This window comes from Stegastes partitus, unplaced genomic scaffold, assembly GCF_000690725.1.
Source record: "Stegastes partitus isolate 25-593 unplaced genomic scaffold, Stegastes_partitus-1.0.2 Scaffold684, whole genome shotgun sequence".
Lineage (NCBI taxonomy): Eukaryota > Metazoa > Chordata > Actinopteri > Pomacentridae > Stegastes > Stegastes partitus.
In genome coordinates this window covers 255,300-279,120 of record NW_007578415.1, presented here as the reverse complement: position 1 = coordinate 279,120, position 23,821 = coordinate 255,300, and the positions used below count along the sequence as shown (strand labels likewise).

The 23,821-nt window shown below is 41.8% G+C and overlaps 1 protein-coding gene across 3 annotated transcripts in view; it reads right to left on the bottom strand.

Moving 5' to 3' along the window:
* Nucleotides 1-2,262: 2,262 nt before the first annotated feature.
* LOC103363718 (myocyte-specific enhancer factor 2D homolog) overlaps nucleotides 2,263-23,821 on the bottom strand; it is a 30,559-nt gene continuing 9,000 nt past the window's right edge. The window contains exons 3-12 of one of the 3 annotated variants that reach the window (XM_008290575.1): nucleotides 19,382-19,585; nucleotides 18,323-18,460; nucleotides 16,448-16,664; nucleotides 15,541-15,597; nucleotides 13,162-13,343; nucleotides 8,695-8,824; nucleotides 8,316-8,523; nucleotides 6,013-6,081; nucleotides 4,796-4,846; nucleotides 2,263-4,257 (exon numbers count right to left, since the gene is read on the bottom strand). In XM_008290575.1, the coding sequence (XP_008288797.1) occupies nucleotides 3,801-4,257; nucleotides 4,796-4,846; nucleotides 6,013-6,081; nucleotides 8,316-8,523; nucleotides 8,695-8,824; nucleotides 13,162-13,343; nucleotides 15,541-15,597; nucleotides 16,448-16,664; nucleotides 18,323-18,460; nucleotides 19,382-19,585 (1,713 nt within the window). In that variant the 3' untranslated portion in view covers nucleotides 2,263-3,800. The remainder of the gene's footprint in view (nucleotides 4,258-4,795; nucleotides 4,847-6,012; nucleotides 6,082-8,315; nucleotides 8,524-8,694; nucleotides 8,825-13,161; nucleotides 13,344-15,540; nucleotides 15,598-16,447; nucleotides 16,665-18,322; nucleotides 18,461-19,381; nucleotides 19,586-23,821) is intronic. The other 2 variants (XM_008290576.1, XM_008290577.1) reach the window with 2 other exon arrangements.

The window sequence follows — 23,821 nt, the reverse complement described above, 5'->3', positions numbered from 1 at the left end:
CAGAGAACCTTTTTTTTTTCGTTGTTTTTTTTTTTTTTTAACTTTTTATTTGTACATGAACAAACCTGCGTGAGGCTGAAGCCAATCGGTGTGGTGTCACATTTCAGTCGACCATCAGCGCCCACGAGCACAAAGCGGTTGTTTGTAAGAATGGAAATGAAAGAGAGCAGGTGTGAAACTTTAAGAGGAGGAGTTTGATGTTCTGGTGCTTTCTTGCTGAGAGGACGGTCGATGCTGCTCCGTGTGGTGAACACGAAGCTGCTTAGTTTGACGTTTAACTGTAAACGTTGGGAAACGGCCGACCCGGCTCGGTCCAAAGCTGACAGAATCTGACTTCCACAGCTCACTAGTTGATGGTGTGACAAAACGTAGGTGCAGAACAATTTGTGAAGCAAGTTTGAGAGACTTAACCGGCTCAAAGCTCAACCTGAGAGCATCTACTTTGCTGATTAATGCAGATTTTCTTCAATAAAAAGGCAGACAGCTCGATTTCTACGACACGCAGTCATCACTTCAACTACGATGAATATAAATATTAATTACAGCTAAAAGCGCTTTGACTGCAAATAAGGCCGGAGAGGACTGCTGGTGGAAAACTGGTGGTCATGTTGGATATTATATTTATTTACCACATTAGAGCTCTACGTTTAAATGTGATAAAAGTGCAGCGAGGTCTGACAATGCTATTAAAGAATTATAAATCACTTTCGTTAAATCAATGCTACCAACTGAATAATCTCTGTGACAGAGCCGACAGATCAGACTGATCAGGACTCTCCCGTTGACTGTAGCTTCGTGGATTCGTTCAGCTGTTACCGACACAAAGGAGCTGTTAATATATCAATTTAAGTTGCTCATTCGATCGTGTAAGCGTCACTACTGGGATTTAATTAGATGCATCTTCCAGTGACGACCTACACACACCTACTTAAGTAGAGTTTTCACCACTGTCAGGAAGTTTAAAGCTGTATGTTTTCAATTTGCAGATTTAAAACGAGGGTAGCAATTTAACACCAATTCCAAAATTAACAAAAAATGTTTGTTGTCAATGCAACAAAGTACATCGACTTGCAGCACAAGATTTAAATGTCCAAATTGTTTGTCAGCAAAGTTTGGACGCCATCAAACTGGATCTCCAACTCTGGTTCTTGTGAGCTACTGTCCTGCAGGTTTTAGATGTTTCTGCAACACACCTGACTCAGATCAATGGATCTCCAACAGCTTGTCTGAGTCAGGTGTGTTGCAGTAACGTTTAAAACCTGCAGGACAGTGGCTCACGAGGACCGGAGTTAGAGATCCGTGCACTAGAAATGCATATTCATTAACTTACAATCAGCCGTGGAGCTCCAGAGGTGTCAGCAGGGAGGCTGCATCACCTCTGGGCAGAGCTGAACTTGCTGTTTCCCGTAAAGTTCAGCAGATGTTGCGTAAAGCTTCATGTTTATCACACAGACATCAGAGTGTCGATCCTCTCATCTAACTCTGGGCAAGAAAGCACATTCACAAACTGTGTAACTACTCCTTTATATGTTTCTTCCAGCGCGGCTGACTGAATGGATAAAACGAACTGAAATGAGCAGAGCTACACGATCCAATGAGGGACGGAAAGATGACTCGATCATGGAAAACGTCTACAGCGCTGCCATCAGACGTGTCAGCCTTCGTGGAAATGTCACACAGCTCAGTGGATTTTTTTTTTTTCCCCCTCGAACGCTCGTGGGCTGCTTCTAATTGCATCAAACAGCATCGGTTCATTAAGCAGCCGTCTCACCTCCACCGCCTTAAAACCGAAGGATTGTTTAAGGAGATAATCAGCAGCAGCTGTCACACCGCTCTGCACTTTGGAGCGTCGTCGCGAGGAGGAAAAAAAAAAAAGGTCAAGCAATCAAGAGGAAACTTTTCTATTTGTAGACTATAAACAACCTGGGTACACACACACACACACACACACACACACACACACACACACACTTGAAATGGTTCCGACATGATACAGTTGAACAACAAGCGAAGTCGCCGGTTTAACGACTTCATTTCAAACTCGATGTGGAGAAGATCTGACACGATTCTGTCAATCAAGAGTCTAGAACTATGAGTGAGTGGCAGTGTCCTAACGACGAGTTCATGTCACCATGCACAGCTTCACTTTGATCGTGGGTTTTTAAAAAAAACAACAAAAAAAACACGTGTGGCAAGAGAATATGATGACACCACAACCAAGCAGGCCTCCGTGAGTGAGAGACAGAAAGTGCACACACCATCAACACTAGAATAAAATAGGTTTACTGAAACGAGTCCGACCCGCCAGCACCGCCCGGCGTGGCGTTAACCCCTGCACCGTAGCTCGAAACATATCAAAGTCACACTCATATATGCAAACAGATCCACTGAGAATCAACACATTGCTTGTTTTTAGGGATACCTAGCAAAGTCTATGCAAATATATTCATATGTACATACACGTCGTCGAAGCCGAAAAGCTATTTCACTTTGTCGCCAACTGAAGCGGTAGAAATATAGAAAATGTCTTTTCCTGTCACTTTTCGAAACACGGCAAAGAGCTAAGGAGAGCTATAGAGAGCTAAAGAGGACATCAAAGCTTTTGTATAAGGAGTGATTTTTATACAAAGTCAGAATTCCTACTTCTGGACGACTAAAGGACCTTCAAAACAGACTTTTTTTTTTTTTTTTTCAAAATACCAACAGATAAAGAACACTTGGACTGAAAGAACCAAATACTTCCCTACTCAAAAAAAAGAAAAGGAAATAAAAAAGCCACCAGAGGCTCATAAAACTACTATGCATTTTTAACTGGATGGCATCTACTCCTGGTAATAAGCTGAGTGACTGGCTGGATTTCTGGTGCAACGATTTTCCATCCGAGTTCCAGAGGAGATGAGGTGAGAGGACGGGAGGAGCACCCAGTCTGTGAAAGCGACGGCCAATGCGGAGCTCGGAAAAAGCAGTTTCTAGTTCTCAGTGTTTCCTTGACAGTGCGAGTGATAAGATGTCCCTGCACCGCGTGCGAGAGGGCATTTGGCATTTTTTACTCTGAAGAAGTTGATATTGGCACTCTGGCGAAAAGGTGCTCGACTCCACGGCCCGCAGAGTGCCGCCTGAGGGCTCGGGCCTGCCTGGTTGCATGAGGTTGGGGTAACCAGAGAGATCCACCGACGCAGAAGTGTCCTAGAGAGACCCTGTGAGAGTCTGGTTAGTGCCTGGTAGACGCTCGGTCCTCACACTTTGTCCCGATGAAGTTAGTTTCCAATTGTGCAGTTTGGAAGTAGAAGACTGGACAGCACACGATCTAAATAGGTTCTGAAGAGCAAAGAGTGGCGGCACGAGTCCTCGACACGCCACCGCTCACATGTGTGAACGACGTAAGAGCTTCGATGTAAATACATGAAGGTGAAACAATGGGAGAGAAAAAAAAAAAGGCTGAACACCTCTTTTTTTTTTTAACTATACGGAAGTTTGATTGAGCAAGAAGGCTTTAAAAATCTACCGCGTCCTTCTTTCACTCAGATTGAGACCCCAAAGGGTCGGATGTTTCTGTTTGTGTTGTTTTTTTGTGGTTTTTTTGGCAAAGCCTCGTAAGTCTGGGTGACGCAGCTGAGTCGTATGATCTGGACAGAGGCAGATGTGTGGTGATAGTGTTACATGGCGGTGGGGTCGGGGGCAGTGGGGGACTAAGGATGAGTGTGGATGTGTGTGTTGTTGTTGTTGTTGTTGTGGGTGTTTACGAGTCACCAGAACTTCACTGTGGGTGCAGAGAGCTGCCGCCGCCGCCGCCGGTGCCTCTATGTGACCCAGGCGTCCAATCTCATGCGCTTGATGTTCCCTCCTTCCTGCTCTGGTTCGTTCGATGCCCTGAGGAGCTCGGCCGACGGGCTGAAGTCGGGCGGCACAGACCGGCTGGCGGGACCCGTGGCGCCGGCCGTGCTGCCGCCACCTCCGCCTCCACCGCCACCGCCGGCTGCGTCGTCGCGGTCGCTGCCTTCAAAGGAGCTGGCGTTGCTGCTCACGCTGTCCGCCGGCGAGCGGCCAGTCGGAGGCTCCAGGCACAGCAGCGAGCCGGGGTACTGGGGCGGAGCGGTCAGGATGGCTCCGCCTGAGGTCGAGGACGGCGTGCTAGAAGACGGAGGAGGGCAGGGGGTGCTGCGGTCCCGGCCGGGGGAGACGGGCTCCGACTTGATGCTCACGCTGGAGTTGGTGTTGACGGTCAGCATGGCGCCTTGAGATATGTGGGTCACCGGCCTGAGAACGGGGTCACAGAGACGGGAAAGAAAACGGAAGGAAGATAAGGGGCAGAACAAAGAGGAAGAGCGTAGAAACAAAAACCACATGGTTAGCCACGAGGCGACACACGGCGAATGAACAAACTGGAAGGCCACCGGCGTTAAGACAGAAACCCACATTACGAAGCACAGCACTGACAGGGAGAAGCGACACTCGATTCATCGGTAAGACAATCAATTCTGAGCCTTTTAAAAGCAGAAGTAACACCCAGACAACTGCTCCCAAAAGACCAACAGAACAGCCGAGGAAGCGTGAAATGATTGGTGTGACAGGGTGGGTTGTGTATTTTTTTGTTTTTTTTGTTTGCAGTGAGTCAGCTGTGATGTGAAGTAACTACAGAATGACAAACAGAAAGAATAATCTCGGGTTAGAGAACATGGCGGAAACCGGAACTACGTCTCTTTCCTGTTTGACTGCAGACGGCACCAGACATGCTTTAGAGGGAGGCAGCCAGAAGCGCACAGACACACAGGAAAAAGGAAGTGTGATACAGTACCGGCCCAACCACTCATCTCTACCCAAGAGCAGGTTGGACGGAGAGCCAACACTGTGGGAAGAAAACAAAACGTTGGAGCCCAAACCAAAGGGAACAGGTGGATTAGAAGGCATGTGTGGAGAAAGGTGTGAAACATTATTGCGGGCACGTTTTTTTCTTTTCTTTTTTAAAATAACAACAGCAATAATGTTCATCATGTCTAAGCATCACAATGTTTTTGTTTCCAGCACACATTCACATCCAGACATGAAAATCTTTCTCGTTTTCTGATCTACTAACAAACAGTGAGCGCAGCTTCTACACAGGAACAAACGTGTTCATCAGGACAGTGAGGCTTGTTTTCTGACTGCAGCATGTTGAGTATGGTGGCCTTTAAGGACAAAAATGCAGACGAGAGTGAACATCTAGGCTGTAAAACACTAAAATCATGCAAATCCTGTGGTTTGCATTCTGGTGTTTATATTTTTTTAAGTGCACACTTTCAATGTTTGTGCCTTTTGTATTGGAATTTTGGCATTTGCAGCATATTTTTGGCTCTTAGAGGCCACCGTATTCGTGTATGTTACGGGGCTGCAACATTTAAAAAAAGAGAAGAAAATAGGGGAATCTACTATTTGATTACTTAGAGCCAATTATTTTATAACAACAAAACATTATAGGAAAATTCTTGAAACCTCCACAAAAAAGCTTGAACATCCTTTGCTGTGTTAACTTTCTGCCAGCTAAATTCAATTATCTATCATGTTGTAGCGATTTATGGTAATTCAACGGTTTGTTCATTGCAAGAAGCCGCCCAGTAGCAGTTTTATATTTTGAAGTTATGGCATCATAGAATATTACTGATAAAAGTAAGTAAACTGCTTTGTGACTGCATCAGTTATTTGCATCTAAAGTTACAATAAAAGTTTAATCTACAATCCTGATGTTATATAAAAATAAAACTGTCATTTGTCTGATCGAGTGGCACGTCTAACCTGCAAATAGTTTTTTTTTTTTTTTAATGAAAAAAGCTGCAGCAATCTCTCCCAGCTACTGACTAGCTACACTCTTCTGGTCTTTGTTTACAAAATTAAAAATGGCTTCAGAGAGTTCATTTAGTTGTGAGTCAAACACACGGTTTGGACAGAACCCCTTCGGCTGTGACGTGGACTACAAACCCCCCCTACAGACAAGGTCATGACACTCCACACACGCACACACTAGTCGTGGCTGTTCACCTCAGATTGGCAGCCAGGCTGGACACCTGGCTAGACAGCTCGCTGCTCTGTTTGTCCACGCCCCACATGCTGTGGACGAGAGGAGAGAACACACTTCAAGGATCTGGTGTTCATGCTACCAAATCCCCCCCACAACCCGAACCCTGCAGCGCTCAGCTCAGACACACTGCTATAATGTCACTGCATTTTTTTATTTTTTATAAATAAGTGCTAATCTAATACAGACGCTTCTTCTCTGATGTTCTTCTTTATTGAATCTCGATGCAGAGGGAGAAAACAATGAAAACATCTGCTTAAGTTTAATAAGAATCTCCACAAATCAGGTTGCATTTGCTTTCTTTTCTAGAAAGAAGAAACACGCTGATGTGCATTAATGTCAAATAAAACAATTTTTGCACTTCACTGGCAGAAGATTTCCCTCCTTTAGGTTTTAATTCCAACTAAATGCCCTCATGGTCGTCTTTAAGGATGCATATCTGTACATTTTATTTTCATTACAATAAGACATGTCTGTAGATGACTAGTCATAAAGGAGCTTCAGTAAAAAAGCAACCGGACTTCTCTTTTAGGATCTTTTAGGTGCTTCACTTTACTGAATTTCCTAGAATTACAACAAGACATAGCGACACACAGACTGTACTTTAGGTGCTACCTAGCTTTACATTTGGTTCACATTTCTTTATACCTGTTTTAAAACACTATTTATGTGCATGCAAAGTCTTTATGCTTGTTGTAATAATTTATCTGGCTCACTCTGACCATTACAAGATTCCTTCCTATGCAGCAAATGATGGAGGACAAAATCTATTATATGATAAATTATAAAATGTCCTTTTTGTTTCCCTCTTCAGTTGCAATGCAAGGTTATTCATAAAAACAGGGGATTTAGTGCTAAAAAAGGTCAAACTTGCACAGAAAATACTGTCAAATTGAAGCTGAAAATCACATTTCGCAGTATTTATCCTTTAAATAAGACCAAAGACGTAAGTTTCGCTGTCTGTGCGTGTGCAACATGCTTCCTGTAACGACCTTTCAGTATAAAGAATGTGTGTAATTTGCTGTGCGGCTGTAAGCTGCCTCTTAATAACGTTTCGGGGGCAATAGCGAGCATTTCTTTGATTATTTGTTTGGTAGCATAGCTGAGGGTAAGTGGCAACGACAAGGACAAACAAAGCTCCTCATTCAGCGGGCTGCAGCCATCGACGGGAGCATGACTCCCAGTACAGGGAACGCCGGGACAGGAAAAGTACCGTCTTTTAAGCCGACCGAGCCACCTGATGATCAGAAGTGTTTCCACAACAGCTGAGTGTTCTGGGGCCGGAGACCAGCACCGAATCGTACATACCATCGATTGGTGCTGGTCTAGATAAACTAAAGTGGCCACAAAACACTGAGCGCACTCTACCTGCTAGCCTCAGTAGCATAAATGAATTCTAAACATAAAAATTAAATATTCTCAACATATGAAATCATTTTGACTGAGTTATTGGATACTTACAAAGATAAAACCATGAGATTTTAACACGAGAGCTATTGATAAATGTAACACAGAGGAGACTTTTCTACTTGACATAATACACTTATTGTACATTTTGCATTTTATATTTTGTCATCGTTTATTTTTGCCTATTAATCTGCATTTATGGTGGTGGCAATTTATTTTTGTGCCGTAACAACCAAATTTCCCCTATCTATCTATCTATCTATCTATCTATCTATCTATCTATCTATCTATCTATCTATCTATCTATCTATCTATCTATCTATCCAATTGATTAATCCTAGAACAGTATTGATGTCACGCTTTTCTCCTCTTGAAAGTCCATCAGCAACTAAACAATGAGAATCTGGTCAGATACAGCCGTAGTGTACGTGATCCATCTCAGTTGTAGCCGACAGGGAGCCTTGTGGGTGATAAAAATGTTTTATTTGTGTAGTTCATCTACGACTTCTACTATATTCTCTCTGACACAATAAACCCCTGCTACGCCAGAGCAAACTGAATAGATTGATGTTATGAAAAGGCTGAGATGGTGAGATGCTGGTGAGAAACCAGTTCACTAAAAAAAATAAATAAATAAAGGATGTGAACTGCTTGCATATAAGGTCATGGTATGGATATCATGCAAGCTGCCTGGGAAGGTCAGTAGTTCAGCGTTAAGGAGGTTATCAGCAGACGGAGAGCTGTTGCTACACAAGGCTGTTCACCAGAAATACCTCCACCGGCGTCCCCCCGCGTCGGACGTGAGAGCAGGATTGAAGGAAAAACGCAGCGCCGGTGGGAAAGCGGAGGAAATACTTACACCAAGTTGCTGAGTGACGCGAGATTAAGTTGCTGCTGCTGCTGCTGTTGCTGTGTTTGCTGCTGTTGCTGCTGCTGCTGTGGTTGCTGTTGCGGTTGCTGGGTAACAGCCTGCTGCTGTTGCCATGTGGACACACTGGTGGGCAACAAGCCGCCAGGTGACGCCAGAGCGTGTAAAGCAGTGATGTCTGCGCTGGTCAGCTGGTACTCTAAAGGAGGAGAAATCGTACAATCACAATAAAGTCCTGTATTTTATGTTTAATTACTAGTGCTGTCAGGATGTGGTTTAACAGATCAACAAAAGGTAGGAGACTGTATCTTGTGGTGTAAGAATCAGGCGTTGCTACGAGGATATTGTTGAGTCCTTGTGTGTAGCTCACCTGTGTTATACGCCGTGGGCATGGCGGAGAAGGGCAGCCCCTGCGCCAGGAGGCTCGGTGTGGCGACAGAGACCACCGGTGTGGTGAGGGTTTGCGCCACCTGGGCTCCAGCTGCCAGCCGCTGGGCGTTCTGCCAGAGAAGACCACAACATGTTATCCACGGCGGACACGGGGAGCCGGCGTTCACACGTGAGCCGAGACTTACTTCGATAATGTACGTTTGGACATGCTGGGAATGACGATGTGTTCATGGCTGGATTCTGAATGACGGACCAAGTAAATCAGTCGGGAGTGGATTTACTATCAGGACGTTCTTGATGACATGCATCAAAAACAGCTTCCTTGTTTTGAGTGAGCCATATATAAAATTACATTAAAGGCAATTTATTCAACCCTCAGTTGTAATTTAGGATTAGTGTAAAAAGCTGCATCCGTTCACATCAGAGAACTTTTACTATTTACCTCTAAAAATGTTTGACACTAAAATCAAAACACCTCAACAACTACATACAAGTACTGGTTGAGTAACAAGAGGAAACCCTGATTGTGCCTTTGTGCAAAACTAAATCCAATATTGTCTAATTTTACTTGTCATGCTAAAATATATTTATTTAAATTCCCCATAAAGGGTCTCATCAGCTCTTCTGCATTTCTAGATTATATCTATACTTACCTCTTTACAAACTGTTTTACATTTTAAAAAGCAAAATTAAATAGACTCAGGTCACAATATTACAAATACTAGGATAATTTCACCTTAAGCTATATCTAATTTAAACTAGAGGTTGGCTAATTATTAAAACAGAACATTTTTCTGATTATCAGTGTCGTTTTTTTTTAATTCGTCAATTCCCAACAAAATATATTCATTTAAAAATGTACTAATTGACTTTATCTTTAGTCTACAGAACTACCTGATTGGATACTCAGTGGAGGTGATGCTATTGCAAATTCTGACACCAAGAGTTTCATTTTTTCAACAAATGTATATCAGTTACTGGTTTCATTGATTACAAATAATCGGTTTCGATATTGGCCCTGAAAAACCCCATTGGTCGACCCATAATACGAGCAGCTATATAACCCTGTGTGCTCACTATTTTCGTGTCTATTTTACATTTCTTCTGGATCAATCAATGTAATATCTGGCTTGTAAAGATGCTAAATGTGTCCAACCTTTACTTCTAATTCTGACCAAGAGTTTAGAATGTAAAGATTTTTAGTTTGACATCATAAAAGTCAACAAAACTCCACAAATATTTACATTCACAGAGCAGTTTCAGGGTTTTTTCTTTTTTTAAAAAAATGATATAAACAGTCATTGTGGTCTCACTTTTCAGAATAAACCCTCCACTCTCTCCACAGTAAATTACAACTGTGCCATCCTTCAAGGAGACTCTCGCAGCTCATCTCATGACCCTCCAGTGGATGTCAGTAAAGGCCTCACATTCCTCGAGTGCACTCCGCCGCAGCAAAGCAAACTTTCCATGTCCTGATCATTCGCTCTTATAGGAGGCTAACAAGTGAGTGTTTGTACACCGAGTCAAGCCTTTACATGACAAGATATTCTCCAACACAGGTGCAACAGAACTCCTGCTACATCTGTGAAACTGCTGCTGCCGTTTATTATTGTGCACCTGTGAAGAAGCACAACCCTCCAGAGTCTGCTTCAGCTGAATTACATCACAGATAAAAGCAAACTGAAGCTCTTTGTGAGAGAGAGAAAGAGAGAAAAAAAATAATAAAAGGTCTGCATATAAAAGGCCAAAGATGCAGTAATTCTGGTCTGAATTATTCCTCTGTGCTGTGAGGCTGATCATCCTGAGAGGAAACATTCAGCCAGAGTTATGACTGTAAAGCTGAATTTACAGAGAGAGGGAGAGAAGAGGCAGAGCGGAGAGGAGCCAGATTCAATTATCTGCCTTTGTGAAGAAGTGAGGAGGAGCGGCGGGGCGAGAGTGATGAAAATTAATCACTATCCTCTGGAAAATGAGAATCTTGCCTGTCAACTTTGAGTGGAATTGTAAAAGAGGGGAAACGACAACCGCCACCAGCAGCAGAAAGCAGCGACCGTCCTCCTCTTTCTCTGAGTAAATCCAGCCTAAATTAAAATGAGATTTTACAGGATAGGAAGCTCTCTTGATCACCGAGATAGGTTTTATCTTTTTTTACAAACCACTCAATAATAATTTTACTTCTGTATCCTAAATATATTATGAAAGTGTTATTTATAGGACGACAAGTAATGATAATCAAATAATTACTTCATCTGGGAATTCAGAGAAAACAGTTGCTTGTTTTTGATCTTACAGAATAAAAGATTCAGCTTATTCTAGGATCATTAAATTAAAAAAGATGCAGATTAATTGACAAGCATTTAAAAAATTAGTAGGTTATGACATATTAAATGTAAATATCAAGGTGTGGCTGAGGGAAACAGTTGAGTGAAATGCCTTTAATGTAATCCCAGTTAGTTATTAAACATCTCTAATTGACAGGTTTTCGGGTGAAGGTGGAGATGAGTTGGCATGGGTGTCAGTGAACGGGGGAAACATGCTCTGCGGCGGCGCTTCGCCCCACACGTGAGAAGACGCCCATGCTTCAAGCGGCATCGTATGATCACATAAATGGGCCTGGTTCGAATCTGACAGGAATCACTGCAGGACTGACTGATGTGTGGAGGTTTTCTGAACCACTTAGAAATGTCTGGATTTGTCGCTGAGTGGGTCCATGATCCTACAGAAAATGCCGGAACAACACACCCATGAGGCCCTGAACCGCATGCAGTCAGGTGGGAACCACAAACTGAAGACCAATCTCAAGAAATGTCAGTGGAGCAAGACCAAAACAATGAGAAAGTCTACGGTCCAGTCCTGTGTCCATGCTAACAATGTGCGGACAGTCGACTGGCCATCGATTCATGCGAGTGACTGACGTGGGGGAAATCACCTCGTTTACCAATTCCAGCTCATCCTCTGTCTGCAAAGGGTGGTAACAGAGAGGGTTATAACTCCGACTCATAGACGTAACCAAAAGGTAAATAGAGTAAGAAAATAAAAACAATAATTATACCACTTACTGTAGTTGGGCAGCTACCTCATAGTTGGCTTGTTTTGGAACATTTATAATGAAATAATTCAATGCAGGCTGATTATGGAGCGTGTGGGGCCATTACTTCCACTGTTTACTGTAGCTGTTCTGGAGCTTCCTCAGCAGTTACTAATGAACGTTTAACATCGATTTATCAGCCAATATGGACAAGAAGTCAACAAACCTGCAATTTAATGGATGTTTTAGCCGTTTAGGGGCAGATCGGCAAACTATAAACACAGCACGATCACATTATCCACCGTTACACCAACGATTCTGACTGGCTGGAAAGCTGTTGTATGTTTTTTTTTTTTAACCGCTTACTTATGACATGCGCCAGTAATAAACTCTATCAAAGACAACAACAACAGCTGATGACAGAGATGTGAACAATGAAACTCCAACAATAAATAAGTGAGAAAAAAAAATGGTCATGTAACTTTAAATTTGCACCACATTAAGTGAGACCCAGATAAATAGTAGGAAGAGAAATCGAGGATCTAAACAATCTTACGTGGACAGAAGAGAAGATCATGGAACCAAACGCATCACTACTCTGTTCTTGAGACTGACAGCAGCTACTGATCATTTCTCTGACTTTCTCTAACTCTCTCAAACTTGTCAGGATTATAATCATCCTGTCTGAGCCATGTGAGGCCCTTCCTGTTTAGTTAGATGCTGCAACAGAAAGTATGTGGTGCAGGGACTGTATTTTTTAGATTTTTCAAACAGTAAAGCACGATTAGCTTTTGTGTTTTAAAAATCAGCAGCTTTAAATATTAAAATATACGATTACATGCTGAGAAAGACTGTGGGATGTGAGTGGAAGCTCCAAAACAGCACACTGAGGTTGGAATGAACTTTCAGTCTGAGTAAAACAACGCTGTGCTGACGTACAGCTGTTGGTGGTTAGCGTACGCTGTCAAACATGGCTACAAGAAAGGTGGGTGCACGCTTAGTTCACCAAGTTCTGAGAAGTCCTATCAGCATGTCAGTGGGAGTCGGCTGATTCATCGAGACTTTACGAACTCTGCCAGAGTAAATAATGAGACGTTAGGCTTCGAGTGTTTAGCACAAATCTCTGCCTCGGGTCTTGAGAGGAAACACAACAGTAATGGCTAACAGCCCTCTAACAGACTGTTAAACTCTATATGATTCTTGAGTTTCATTCAGTAGAACAACATAAAGTCCCAGTGTTTTTGTATAATTTTCCATCTCATCATTGGCCAGTGAAGGGAAACTTTCCTGAGATAAAAGGAAAATAATCTGAGTGAGGATTCAGGTCCGTCTTTACCTTCCTTCTCGTCCGCTCTTTAGAGGATCAAAACGTTAACTAAATGGACCCCGACAACCCGAGTTCGGCTCAGTTAAGCTCACCATCTGCATGAGGCTCTTTCCGCCCTGTGAGGTGATGACTCGGAGGTCTGGCTTGCGGCTGTTGACCATCTGGGGGCTCGGAGGTGGAGGTGGAGACTTGGCCGGAACTACTTTCCCCAGACTGTTGCCGTTGGAAACAGTGAGGAGGCCTGGGGAGGCCCTGGCACTGGTGTATCCATTAGCTGCAGGGAGACGGAGGTGCGAATGGACAGAAATCAATAAGAAAATCAAACAGGTGAATGCAGACAGTGGGATACGGTCAGTGTGCGCCCTCTGAGTCCTGCTGCATAATCCTCCAACGGCTCCTTTTTCAAACTGTTATTCTTTTCTGAGGCGATAATTCCAAGACGCCGGCAGAATAAACGTCTTTGTAAAAGCAAATATCACGTGAAGTACATTAATGCCAGGACAGATTTATCCCCACTATTAAAACCTTACACAGTGTCTTCTTTGTGATATCAACATGTGCTCCAAAAACCATAAATATGACTCTGGAGGGACATTTTTTTAACAGACACGCCATAGTTACCGAGATACAAATGAGGAAAGAATGAGGAACTGACTGCTAGTTAACCCCCTGAAGCAGCATTTTTGACAGAAATGTCTTAAAAATCGCCAAAACAACAGCATCTGAAACTGTAAAAACAGAAAGAATTGTTGTATTTTGAACTTTTTAATGGCCCTAAACTACATTTAATCAAAAAACGGAACCAAATCGAAGCATAAAATTATTGTATTCAATCAAAATCACTTCATTTTGTGTGTCTTATTTTGAAAATTTGCCAAAAACAGACAATATGCGTGAAACACATTCTGTAAAAAAAAACCCTAAATAATCTGTCCATTGCAGCTGTTAGTGACTCGGCTGCAACCTTTTCCGCTGAATTGAACTGTAGACTATCCAAAGAGCAGACAGGATCAAAACAAACTGGAATATTTACATACAAGTAGTAAAATCTCTACAGTATGCAAAGTCAGTTTGTATCGGAGTTTATACTGCAGTGAAACATGAGCTCACAGGGAATAAAAATGTAACAGGAGCAGGAACTGATCAGAGGGTTAAACATGAGTTGTTGTTTTTCTGCACCCCAAACAGTGATCCGTGATACTGACTAGATACAGTCGTGACTCGACAATCCGACCCTTAACAATCCCAAACCTTGCTATCCGACAGGTTTTTAGGAAAAACAAATGGAACCCATAAAAATATCCTTAACGTAGCGACAGCCTTGGATTCTGACTCCGACATGACATTTTATGTCACCAATCAGGATAACGGCGTATTATCTGACTGAACAATCTACGTTCACACTGCAGGACTTGATGCTCAATTTGGATTTTTTTGTGCAATCTGATTTTTTTATGAGTTCGTTCAGATTTCCAATTAAATGCGACTTGTATGTGATCTGCTGTGTGAACTTCATACGACCCAAAAGTGAGCATGCACAGAAGAGGACACAACGACGTCACACGCAGCAGAAGTAATCAAGGATGGTAACGGTGGAGCGTATCTGCCACTCCCCGCCGTCAATGGTGGAAACAGAAGTGTGACCGCTAACTAAACTAGCATCAGCAGCTAAGTACTGCCTGTGCGTTCCGGCCACTTCCACCCCATCAGAGCTCTGCCCAGGGGTGGATGTGGCCCCTGACTGCGCAGAATATCCATCATTAATTGGGCTTGAATATCCAGAGACCAGAAAGTGCTATTGGGACCAGCCCTACTAGTTATTATAACAACTATAAATAATAAATATTAACAACAAATGAGCCTTCCAGCATCAAGCACTCCTTGTATCTCGACCTCCGTCCTGACAATCCGACAGCCTTGCTATTCGACATAAAAGAAGGTTTTACATTTAGCGTCGGATTATTGAGTCACGACTGTACTCAGGAGTCACTTCATTATCTTGTGATGGATTAGTCTTTTGCATCCCTTCAAGTAAAGCTAAAGCTACTGGGCTGCTACAGAATAATTACTGTCCGTTAGTTTCCCTCTTTGTGTCCTCATTTGTTCTTTGGTAACGCCTCAAGATGGTCCGTCCCTTATTGTAAAGTGTTATCCATTCTCCTGCGCCAACACCTAAAATAAACAACTGAGAAAAATAAAGCGACAACTGTTGAACAGCGGTCTTTATGGCTGACTACATGTTAGAGAGAGAAAAAAAAAGCCGGGAATCCCATTTCTGCATTTTCCGTTGGTGTTGCTTGTGGTATCCCCTGATCTCTCTAAAGTACAATCACAGACGGTGCAGAGGAGGAGAAGAGGAATAAACACTGGGATAGCGATCAGATAACAGAAGAACACTTGGCAGGGAAATAGAAGAAATAACCAAAAGGATAAAACTACTCAGGATTTGAACAAATATTAACACTACTCACGGACTGGACTTGGACATCCTCCATTTGAATTATTCAGATCGCCTCCGAGAAGAGCACCTATTGATGAAAGAATAAACAGAAATGGTGTTAGAGCTTCAGAAGCGTTCACATTTTCTGAAATATACTAACATGTAATCGTCATATTTTCTATTGTTCTTCACTTACTTAAACTTAATTTTAAAAAAACAAAACAAAACATAAATTAATGTGAGATAATTACCTTTCATTGCCAAATAATACATGTTTTACCATAAATTATCTCCCTTAAATATGTTTAAAATGCACATTTACATTTTCTATATTCTGGTAAAAGTGAGGCTGCCGGCTTGGATTTTTCTGTTTTGTTTTTTTTTTTTCTTTTCCTTTTCCTGTTTGCTGTTTTTCTAATTATGCTTTTTTACTGCACACCAGCCTGTTGGGTAGAATATCAGGAGTATATCACAACACAAACTGTATGTGACACATAAACCTTGTAATACTACTCTTCTTCCATCCTTATTATTTAGCTCCTACAGGCAAACGCTAATAAGAAAAACGTAACACCAGAGTAAAAACATCCAAGTTGTATTAAGAGTGCAGCAAATGTCACACTGAGCAAATGAGTCCAGAGGAGAGAGCATGCTCCACCGCCTGAGGAATTAATCAGACTATTATGCATAATTATATGGAGCTCCATACATACAGTAGCTCCTGAAGTCTGATTATCTAACAGCGCTGTATAAGATAACAACAACATAATCACGTCCTTGGGGTTGAAAAGAGGAGTTAAAAGTAAAAAGACAAAGAAATTTCTGCGCTGAGGATCGTTTACAGTTTGTCCCTGCTGGTTCTTTTTTTTTTTTTTTTTTTTTATTAGTCTGCAGATGACTTTGGCGGCGTCGCGCTCAGCAGAAGATCAGCCCCTCACCTGCACTGGCTGGTCGCTGTGGCAACCCGGGAGACACCGTATTTCTCTGAAGAGCCGGTTGCTGTGGCGACAGGAGGTGGGTATCCGTGAGCGACGACGATGTTACGTAGGAGGTAGTTACCAGCGCGTTGCCAGGATTACTGAATTGCAGTGTGCTTTGATTGGACGCCTGGACTGTGACTGGCATGGAGAAGGTCTGGGGCGGAGCTGCCGACTGCTGCAAAGTTCACACGATTTCACCGTTAGTCCTCAGCGTGCGAGTTGCCGCGCTACGCAGGAAAATACCCAAATATGTCCTGTTGTCTTATACTTCTATAGCTTACAGTAATATTTTTTTTCATTATTGTCCTTTACTTGTAGTTAGACCCATCAATGTGTAAGTTGTAATAGCTGGCAGACTGTCTCACAGCATTAATTGCAAAATAAGAAATATTAAATGTAATTTGTTTTTGTTTTTTTAAAAATATATTTTGGGCTTTTGAATTTATTTAGAGCAGTAGAGATGGACAGGAAAGAACCTCCAGAATGATCGACAGCTTCACTCCACAAGCTGTCAGAATGCTGAACTGCTGATCCAGGTGTGCAAACACTTCTTTATTTAAATTGTTTTAAGTTACTGGATTGTGAAGAAACGCTCTCTCATCTCGCCTGTACTACTGTGTATGTACAGCAAAATGACAAGAAACTTGATTTGATACGGATGGGGAGAATGGGGAGAGAACTGCAGCAAGGAGTCATGAGCGGGAGTCGAACCCACGACCACAGCCTTTGTTTATGGGTCGCCCGCTCAACTAGGGGCGCCCCATATTAAATGTAATTTCACTGTGATACTACTATAGGAAACACATCGTGGGATATTAGTTATTATCAACTGATAAAGTGTTACCTTATATTTCACTGCTTAACCCTCTTGTTACCTTCAAATTTACTGACATCTTTTATTCTTGGGTTCCATTTGATCCCAGCAATTTAAACCTCCAGAAAATATCGGATTTAAAATTTTCCTTTAAATAAAACTGAAAGAATGATGTCAGTGACTTATTTAGAGATGTTAAACCTTGAAACATTGACAGAGCTAATAGGAGGGTTAAGTACTCAGAACCCAACAGATTTTTTTTTAGGCCTTTATCAACGTGTTAAAGCCAAAAACGCGTAAATCAGCCTCAATTCTGCAAAGATATGAGAGTTGCATTGACTCAAGAGTGGTGCTGTGACTCTGTAGACATGCATGCAAACTTTTTAAGCATTATTTTTATCAGATTTGCTGGCGATTCTATGCATACAGCTGCAGCTCTCTCTCCATTAATGTAAACAGGAGCCTGATCTTGTTAGCCTAAAATAAGTGAACACTAGCATCACCAACATGACCCCTGAGTGATGAGACTTGTCTGTGAGGACTTTGACTTGAAGGCACTTAATACAAAAGCCAGATCCACCATTTAAATGTATTACTGCAGTCCCTATTTGGATGCACAATGAATTAACGTCTAGTTACAGACAGTCTGCGGAACCACCTCTGAGCAGGCTTGGAGCTAGACTGACTTTAAAATGATGAACCACCTCCTTAAAAATTCACCTCTACAGCAGGATGTAACATTAGCTAAATAACTCCTAATATAGCTGATATCTCCTATGAAGATCAGCACGTATCTGGTGGTTTTAAAAGGTCCAAGTGGAAAAAAAAAAAAGTGTGAAACAACTAGTTAGAGGAACTTCAAACTTGCAGCAGTTTCCTGTAGGGACTTAACGCAAAACAGAACAACAGACCAACGTTTGACCGACAAGTCAAAAGAGAAGCAGAACAAACTGTAACAAGAAAATACTGAAATATGAGAACAATAAATGTCAGGTTTAAAAAAAAACAAAAAAACTTACTCCGTAGCGTTTGAAGAGAACATCCAGGTCCTCTGTGGTCTTACGATACTTGTCATCGTTAAGTGGACTTTGGTCAATCGAGTCTTCGCCGTCCGGCTCTGGACTGTCGCAGCCGTTGAATCCTTTCTTTCTCAAAGTCTGTGAACAGAAGAGTGAAAATGAAAGCAGGTAGTGTACTCTTAAAGATACACACCACGCAATATGTGAAGGACCAGGACAAAGACAGAAAACCGGGTCCTTCACGGATGCTGCCTCACAGCGTGACTCATGAGTTGCTCCATATTTTATTTATCTTCATTTAAAAGGTTCCAAGTAAATTTAGCAGCAAGAAAAGCAGACGTCATCGTTTGATGAGAAGTATTTATAGCACCTTTGATCAGAGCGTCAAACGCTGAGACAGTGTTTTCATTAATTATGATTGTTTTTGAAAAATTCTGCGACGCATCAGCCGCCCTTGTGATTCGGTTACATGTGATCAGACTAAGGTGAGATTTGAAGGACTTTCTAGGATGACTGCATTCGTGCAACAGTCACATTTCACTCTTGTTTAGGTTGTCACATCAAATGCAAACTTCTTAGGAATGCTGCCCAGTAGGGATGCACGATATATCAGCGACCACATCGGTATCGGCCAATATTGTTTTTCCCGATATATCGGTATCGGTCCGATGAACAAATTTAGCCGATGATTGTCCAACATCAGTGCCTTCGTCTCTACGTTTGATATCGCTGCTATTTCACAGATGTTTTTACTTAAATGGTCCTGGACTTAAACGTTCAATATGTTAAAACATGTTTCAATATGTTTTACTTTTGTTAAAGAGGCAAAAGAGGAATACAAGTTTTCAGATTCTTTAAAAATCTATTTGAGGGGTTGCCACCCACTGCAGCTCAACTGGTTGGCGACCAATGTACAGGGGCTACAGGGGTTCGAATCCCGCTCGTGGCCCTTTGCTGCAAGTCCTTCCTCCATTCTTCTCCCCCACTTTCCTGCCTCTCCCTCGACTGTCCTATACAAAAAAAGCCCCCAAAAATAACTTTAAAAAATCGCTAACTTACCTCGATAATGTCTGCGTTGGTCCGGCTCTCGTGCGGCTCGTTGTACTCTGTGTATTTGAGCAGGACCTTGTCCATGTCAGTGCTGGCGTACTGGAACAGCTTGTTGGCGTGGTTGAAGATGATCAGGGCGATCTCGCAGTCGCACAACACACTCAGCTCGTAGGCTTTCTTCATCAAGCCAAACTTTCGCTTTGTAAATGTCACCTAAGAGAGAACGAGAAGGAGGAGAAGGATCAGGAGGAGAGACGAGGACGAAGGAAACGACGTCTTGTGAGTTTCCTTCTCAGCGGTAAAACACAGCTGCTGATGTAAATACAACAGCAGGAGCATCCAGGCCCAGAGGTCTTGACGTACAAATCAAAGTGAAATTGACAATTCAGAAAGAGACGGAGCTGATGACCTGTGAAAAAGATTTCCGCTGCCTAGTGATGTAGAAAATATATGCAGTCACATAACTGACAGACACATTAGATAACAATAGCAGACACAATAGACCAACACAAGCCTGTTTTTTTTTTTTTGTAGGTGTTTTTTTGGTGCTCTTCAGCAACAACAATAACAACAATAATAATAAAAAGCTGTCAGTGAAACACAGTGGAGTCAGTTTTCAGCATCAACACTGAAGCATCCTTGTTTTTGTGGTCCTTTATGAGTCATTATTATTATCACGATGAAATAATAACCTTCAAACTCTTTGGTTTCTAAGCAATGTACAGTTCCTCTTTTCTGTTTCATCCAATCAATAGCTCTCTCTGTTAATACAGCTTTTTATATGCTTATATTTTGCTATTTGTTGGTATTTTTGGCTCCGATTCTCTGATGACTCACTTTCATTGCATCAAACTTACACCTGAACAATTAAAAAAAGCTAAAAGTAGGAGAGCAAATAGATCAGAACTTTAGAAGTAATAGAAACTAAATAAGATAAACATTAAAATTGATCATATATTTAATTTTTGGGGTAAGATCACACAATATAATATACATATTGGACTAAATGACTTAAAAATGAAGATACAATATTAGAAAGACAGAGAGTGAAGCCCAATGAATCCATACATGACATTCAAGTCCAATTACAGACGAACACTTTGGCACAAAAAAGTAATTATGAATGTGTATGGGTTCATTTTCAGTTCTGTCTGTGGAGGTTAAAGTCAGAGTTGTGCATCAAACGAAAGAAAAAACATTTCATTTATTTTTTTATTTAATTAAATTAAAATAAATAAACGGCCAAATTTACAACATTTGCCAGAAACAGAAACAGTAAAAACCAGATTTTAACTTTCCTGAACCGCTCATCTTTGATGCGTCGCTCTGTCAGGAAACAAATCTAAACTTGACATTCTGATATTTTATCAAAATCTTTTTATTCTACGACTCCTTTTTTTTTTTTTTTAATTGCTAAAAAATAAACGGTTTGCTTGAACCAGACACTGTAAAAAAGGGAAAATTCTGGACTCCTGTAAGCTGAACTGGGCTGAACTGCAGGCTGTGTTTACATAAAGCAGATCGGACACAAAAATAGGAACATTTAAAAAAAAAAGAAAAAAAAAAAAGTAGTAAATTAATATGCAAAACCCTTATGTTTTCCCAGTGGGCACTTGGAAGAATGTTGTGCACGTTGATTTAAAGTTTTTGAATTAAAAAAAAAAATGATGAGAATAAATTAAACTTTTATTTTTCTTTTTATGATGGTTTATGGCATATCAAGTTTGTCATAGAGCACAGAGGACATTTTTGAGTTCTTTCTCTGTTCCATAGCGGTGCAGGATTTTATATTTCAATTTTTTAAAAATGCGACAGGAGCAACAAACACTCAGCTCGGGGGGCTCGATGGGTTAAATTTAACTACCAATGCAACCGAGCTGAGAAAATGTTGAGCTCCTGTTTGTGATCGTGCATCCAAACAATCAAATGCAGCGTTTTACAAATCTGGACTGTCTGCAAAGTGACCAAAAGAAAGTCACGGAAAAGCTGACTGCGCTTCGAAGGCTGCCAGAAAGAAAAAGAAAACACGTGGAGGGCTGAGAACATGAGGCAAAATATTCTGTGGTGTGATGAAAACATAATCGAAGCACTTTGTTTGGCAGAAGTCAGACTCATCACTCCTCCGGCACCATCGTTGCTGTGAAGTGGGGTGTCGGCCACACGCAGAGAAGAAGGACGCAGCAAATGGAGCTGAAAGCGAGTAAATTTCGGGGGACAGCGTGCTTTGGTGTACTTGAGACCTTTCAGTGCATTACAGATGGATATTTGAGTGGGACAATGACACAGGCGCTGAGCCCGATCAACAGCAGAGCTGAGAGGGGCCACAGTCATGATCTGACTCCCATAAATGATGTGTGAACGTCTTCCAGACGGCTGATGTAAGACCTTCACAAAGCATCTAACTGGTTGTAAAAAAGAAGAAAATCAACATACCGTATCATACTGACATGGTATGTTGATTGTTGGTTTCTTCTTGTTTCACATGCTGAACTTATTCATAACCAAACATCTTTTTTTTTTCACCAGTTGCTTTAGAAAATAAAAAAACCCTGACATTAGATCTGCGCCTAAGATGTAAACTGTCTTTTACTTCAGATTTTCACACCATACTGCTGGAAAACACAATGTTTTGGTTTGAAACAAGAGGAAACTCCACTTCAGGAGACAGCGAACGTTTTGAGTGCCTTGTCTGATGCAGACGTTCATTCTGCAAAACTTGCAGCTGGGAGACTTTGCTGGGCGTCAGGACAGTGAACGGCGCTGGAATTGCGTCGATCGGTTGTGATGTGGACATACAACACCAACACAGAGTCTGATCGGAGACTACGCCGGCAGTTACCCGAGAGAGAAGGAAGCGGTACGAACGTAAACAAAGGAGGAGGAAGAGAGCCGGGATCCATGCTAGGCTAAAGGCTAACCCCTCCAGACCAGCAGGACCGTCCTCCTACTCTCCAATGTCCGCTCCCTCCACAACAAGCTGGACGAGCGACGTTTGCTGAGAGAAACCCACAGAGAGTGGAGGGACTGCTGTGTGTCTGCTTTAACAGAAACATGGCTCCATGACAACATCCCAGACAGACATACAGCTGGAGGGGATGCAGACAGACAGCTAGCTCTGGGCAACATCTGCAGCTTCACCATCGTCTCACCACCTACCAGGAACTGAAGAGGTTCGCCATGTTCAACAAATGGCGGCGTGCATGGACGCAGCGCCCCTTTCAGGAGGCAGCGACAGCGAACGTTTAGTGTCTCATCCCAAACGTTCAAGAAACGCTCTCTCATCTTGCCTGTACTACTGTGTGTCCAGCAAAATGACAATAAACCTGATTTGAAAATGTTATTACAAAACAGCAATCACTAATACCTCAAATAGCCTGACTCCTTAATAAACTGCACTTTAGACTCCGAGCCAGTCAGTAAAATTAATACGCTGTTTTCAAAACACTTAAGTTTAATTGGTGCATTTGCTTTAATTGCAATGCAGATACAAACACATGCAGTATGTACAGATGTTTTTAATTCACCATGGAAACATTATCTCTATTAATTACCCACAGAGAAAACTGTTTGCTTTTGTAAAAATACCAATTCTATCTAAATTTTTAAGCAAACAGGGGCGAGAAGTCCTCGGAGCGCTCATTACAAGTCAAATTCAATTCAAGACGAACTTAATCTGTGGAGGAAAATCCTGTTTCATGACCGAAAGCTACAGAGCAGCTACTGAACAGATGTGATGTTTATTGGTCTTCATTAAACGCATTGTTTTTAATTATCTTAAGAATAATGTGTTTGGGAGCTTCTTCTTTTCATCTGGAAAAGAAGTTTCACGCACTGATAATCTGGGATTTTAAAGCAAAAGCAAACAAAAGACAAAGAAAAAACAAGCTGACCAGATCAAATCCGAGACAACGAGGAGAAAACGGAGCCGATTATCAGTCTGATGAAGCTCTGAAGTGGCCAACAGCTCTGCTACATCCTCCCAGAGATGGAGCGGCCTTTTGTTTAGCAAGTGTTTATTGTCTTGGCTGTAAATGTGATATTGTAATGTAATAGTCTCAGCACTAACGAACAGCATCTCCAGCGCCAAGAGTGACAAAACTGAGACCTTTATTTTGAAATCACACCTGAACTCTGGACTCTGACGCCGAGCTGCAGCTGCATGCTTTAAAAATATCAACGAGGAAGGTGGCTGAGCATCAAAACTGTGATTCTCACTTCCAAAAAACCTGTTATGTAATTCAGCATTTCAGATGTTAGATGTACTTGTGATAATTTAGGGAAATATCCACAACAGTTAGGACGCTGCCTTCTGTGAGACGATGAAGAATAACAGGTTTGAGAGGCTGTGATTAGTTTTGATAAAATAAAAAGGGTTTGTTAGAAATTTCTTAATCCACAATTCTTAAAATCCAAAGCTGTATGTGTATAGTGTATATATTTTTAAAATTA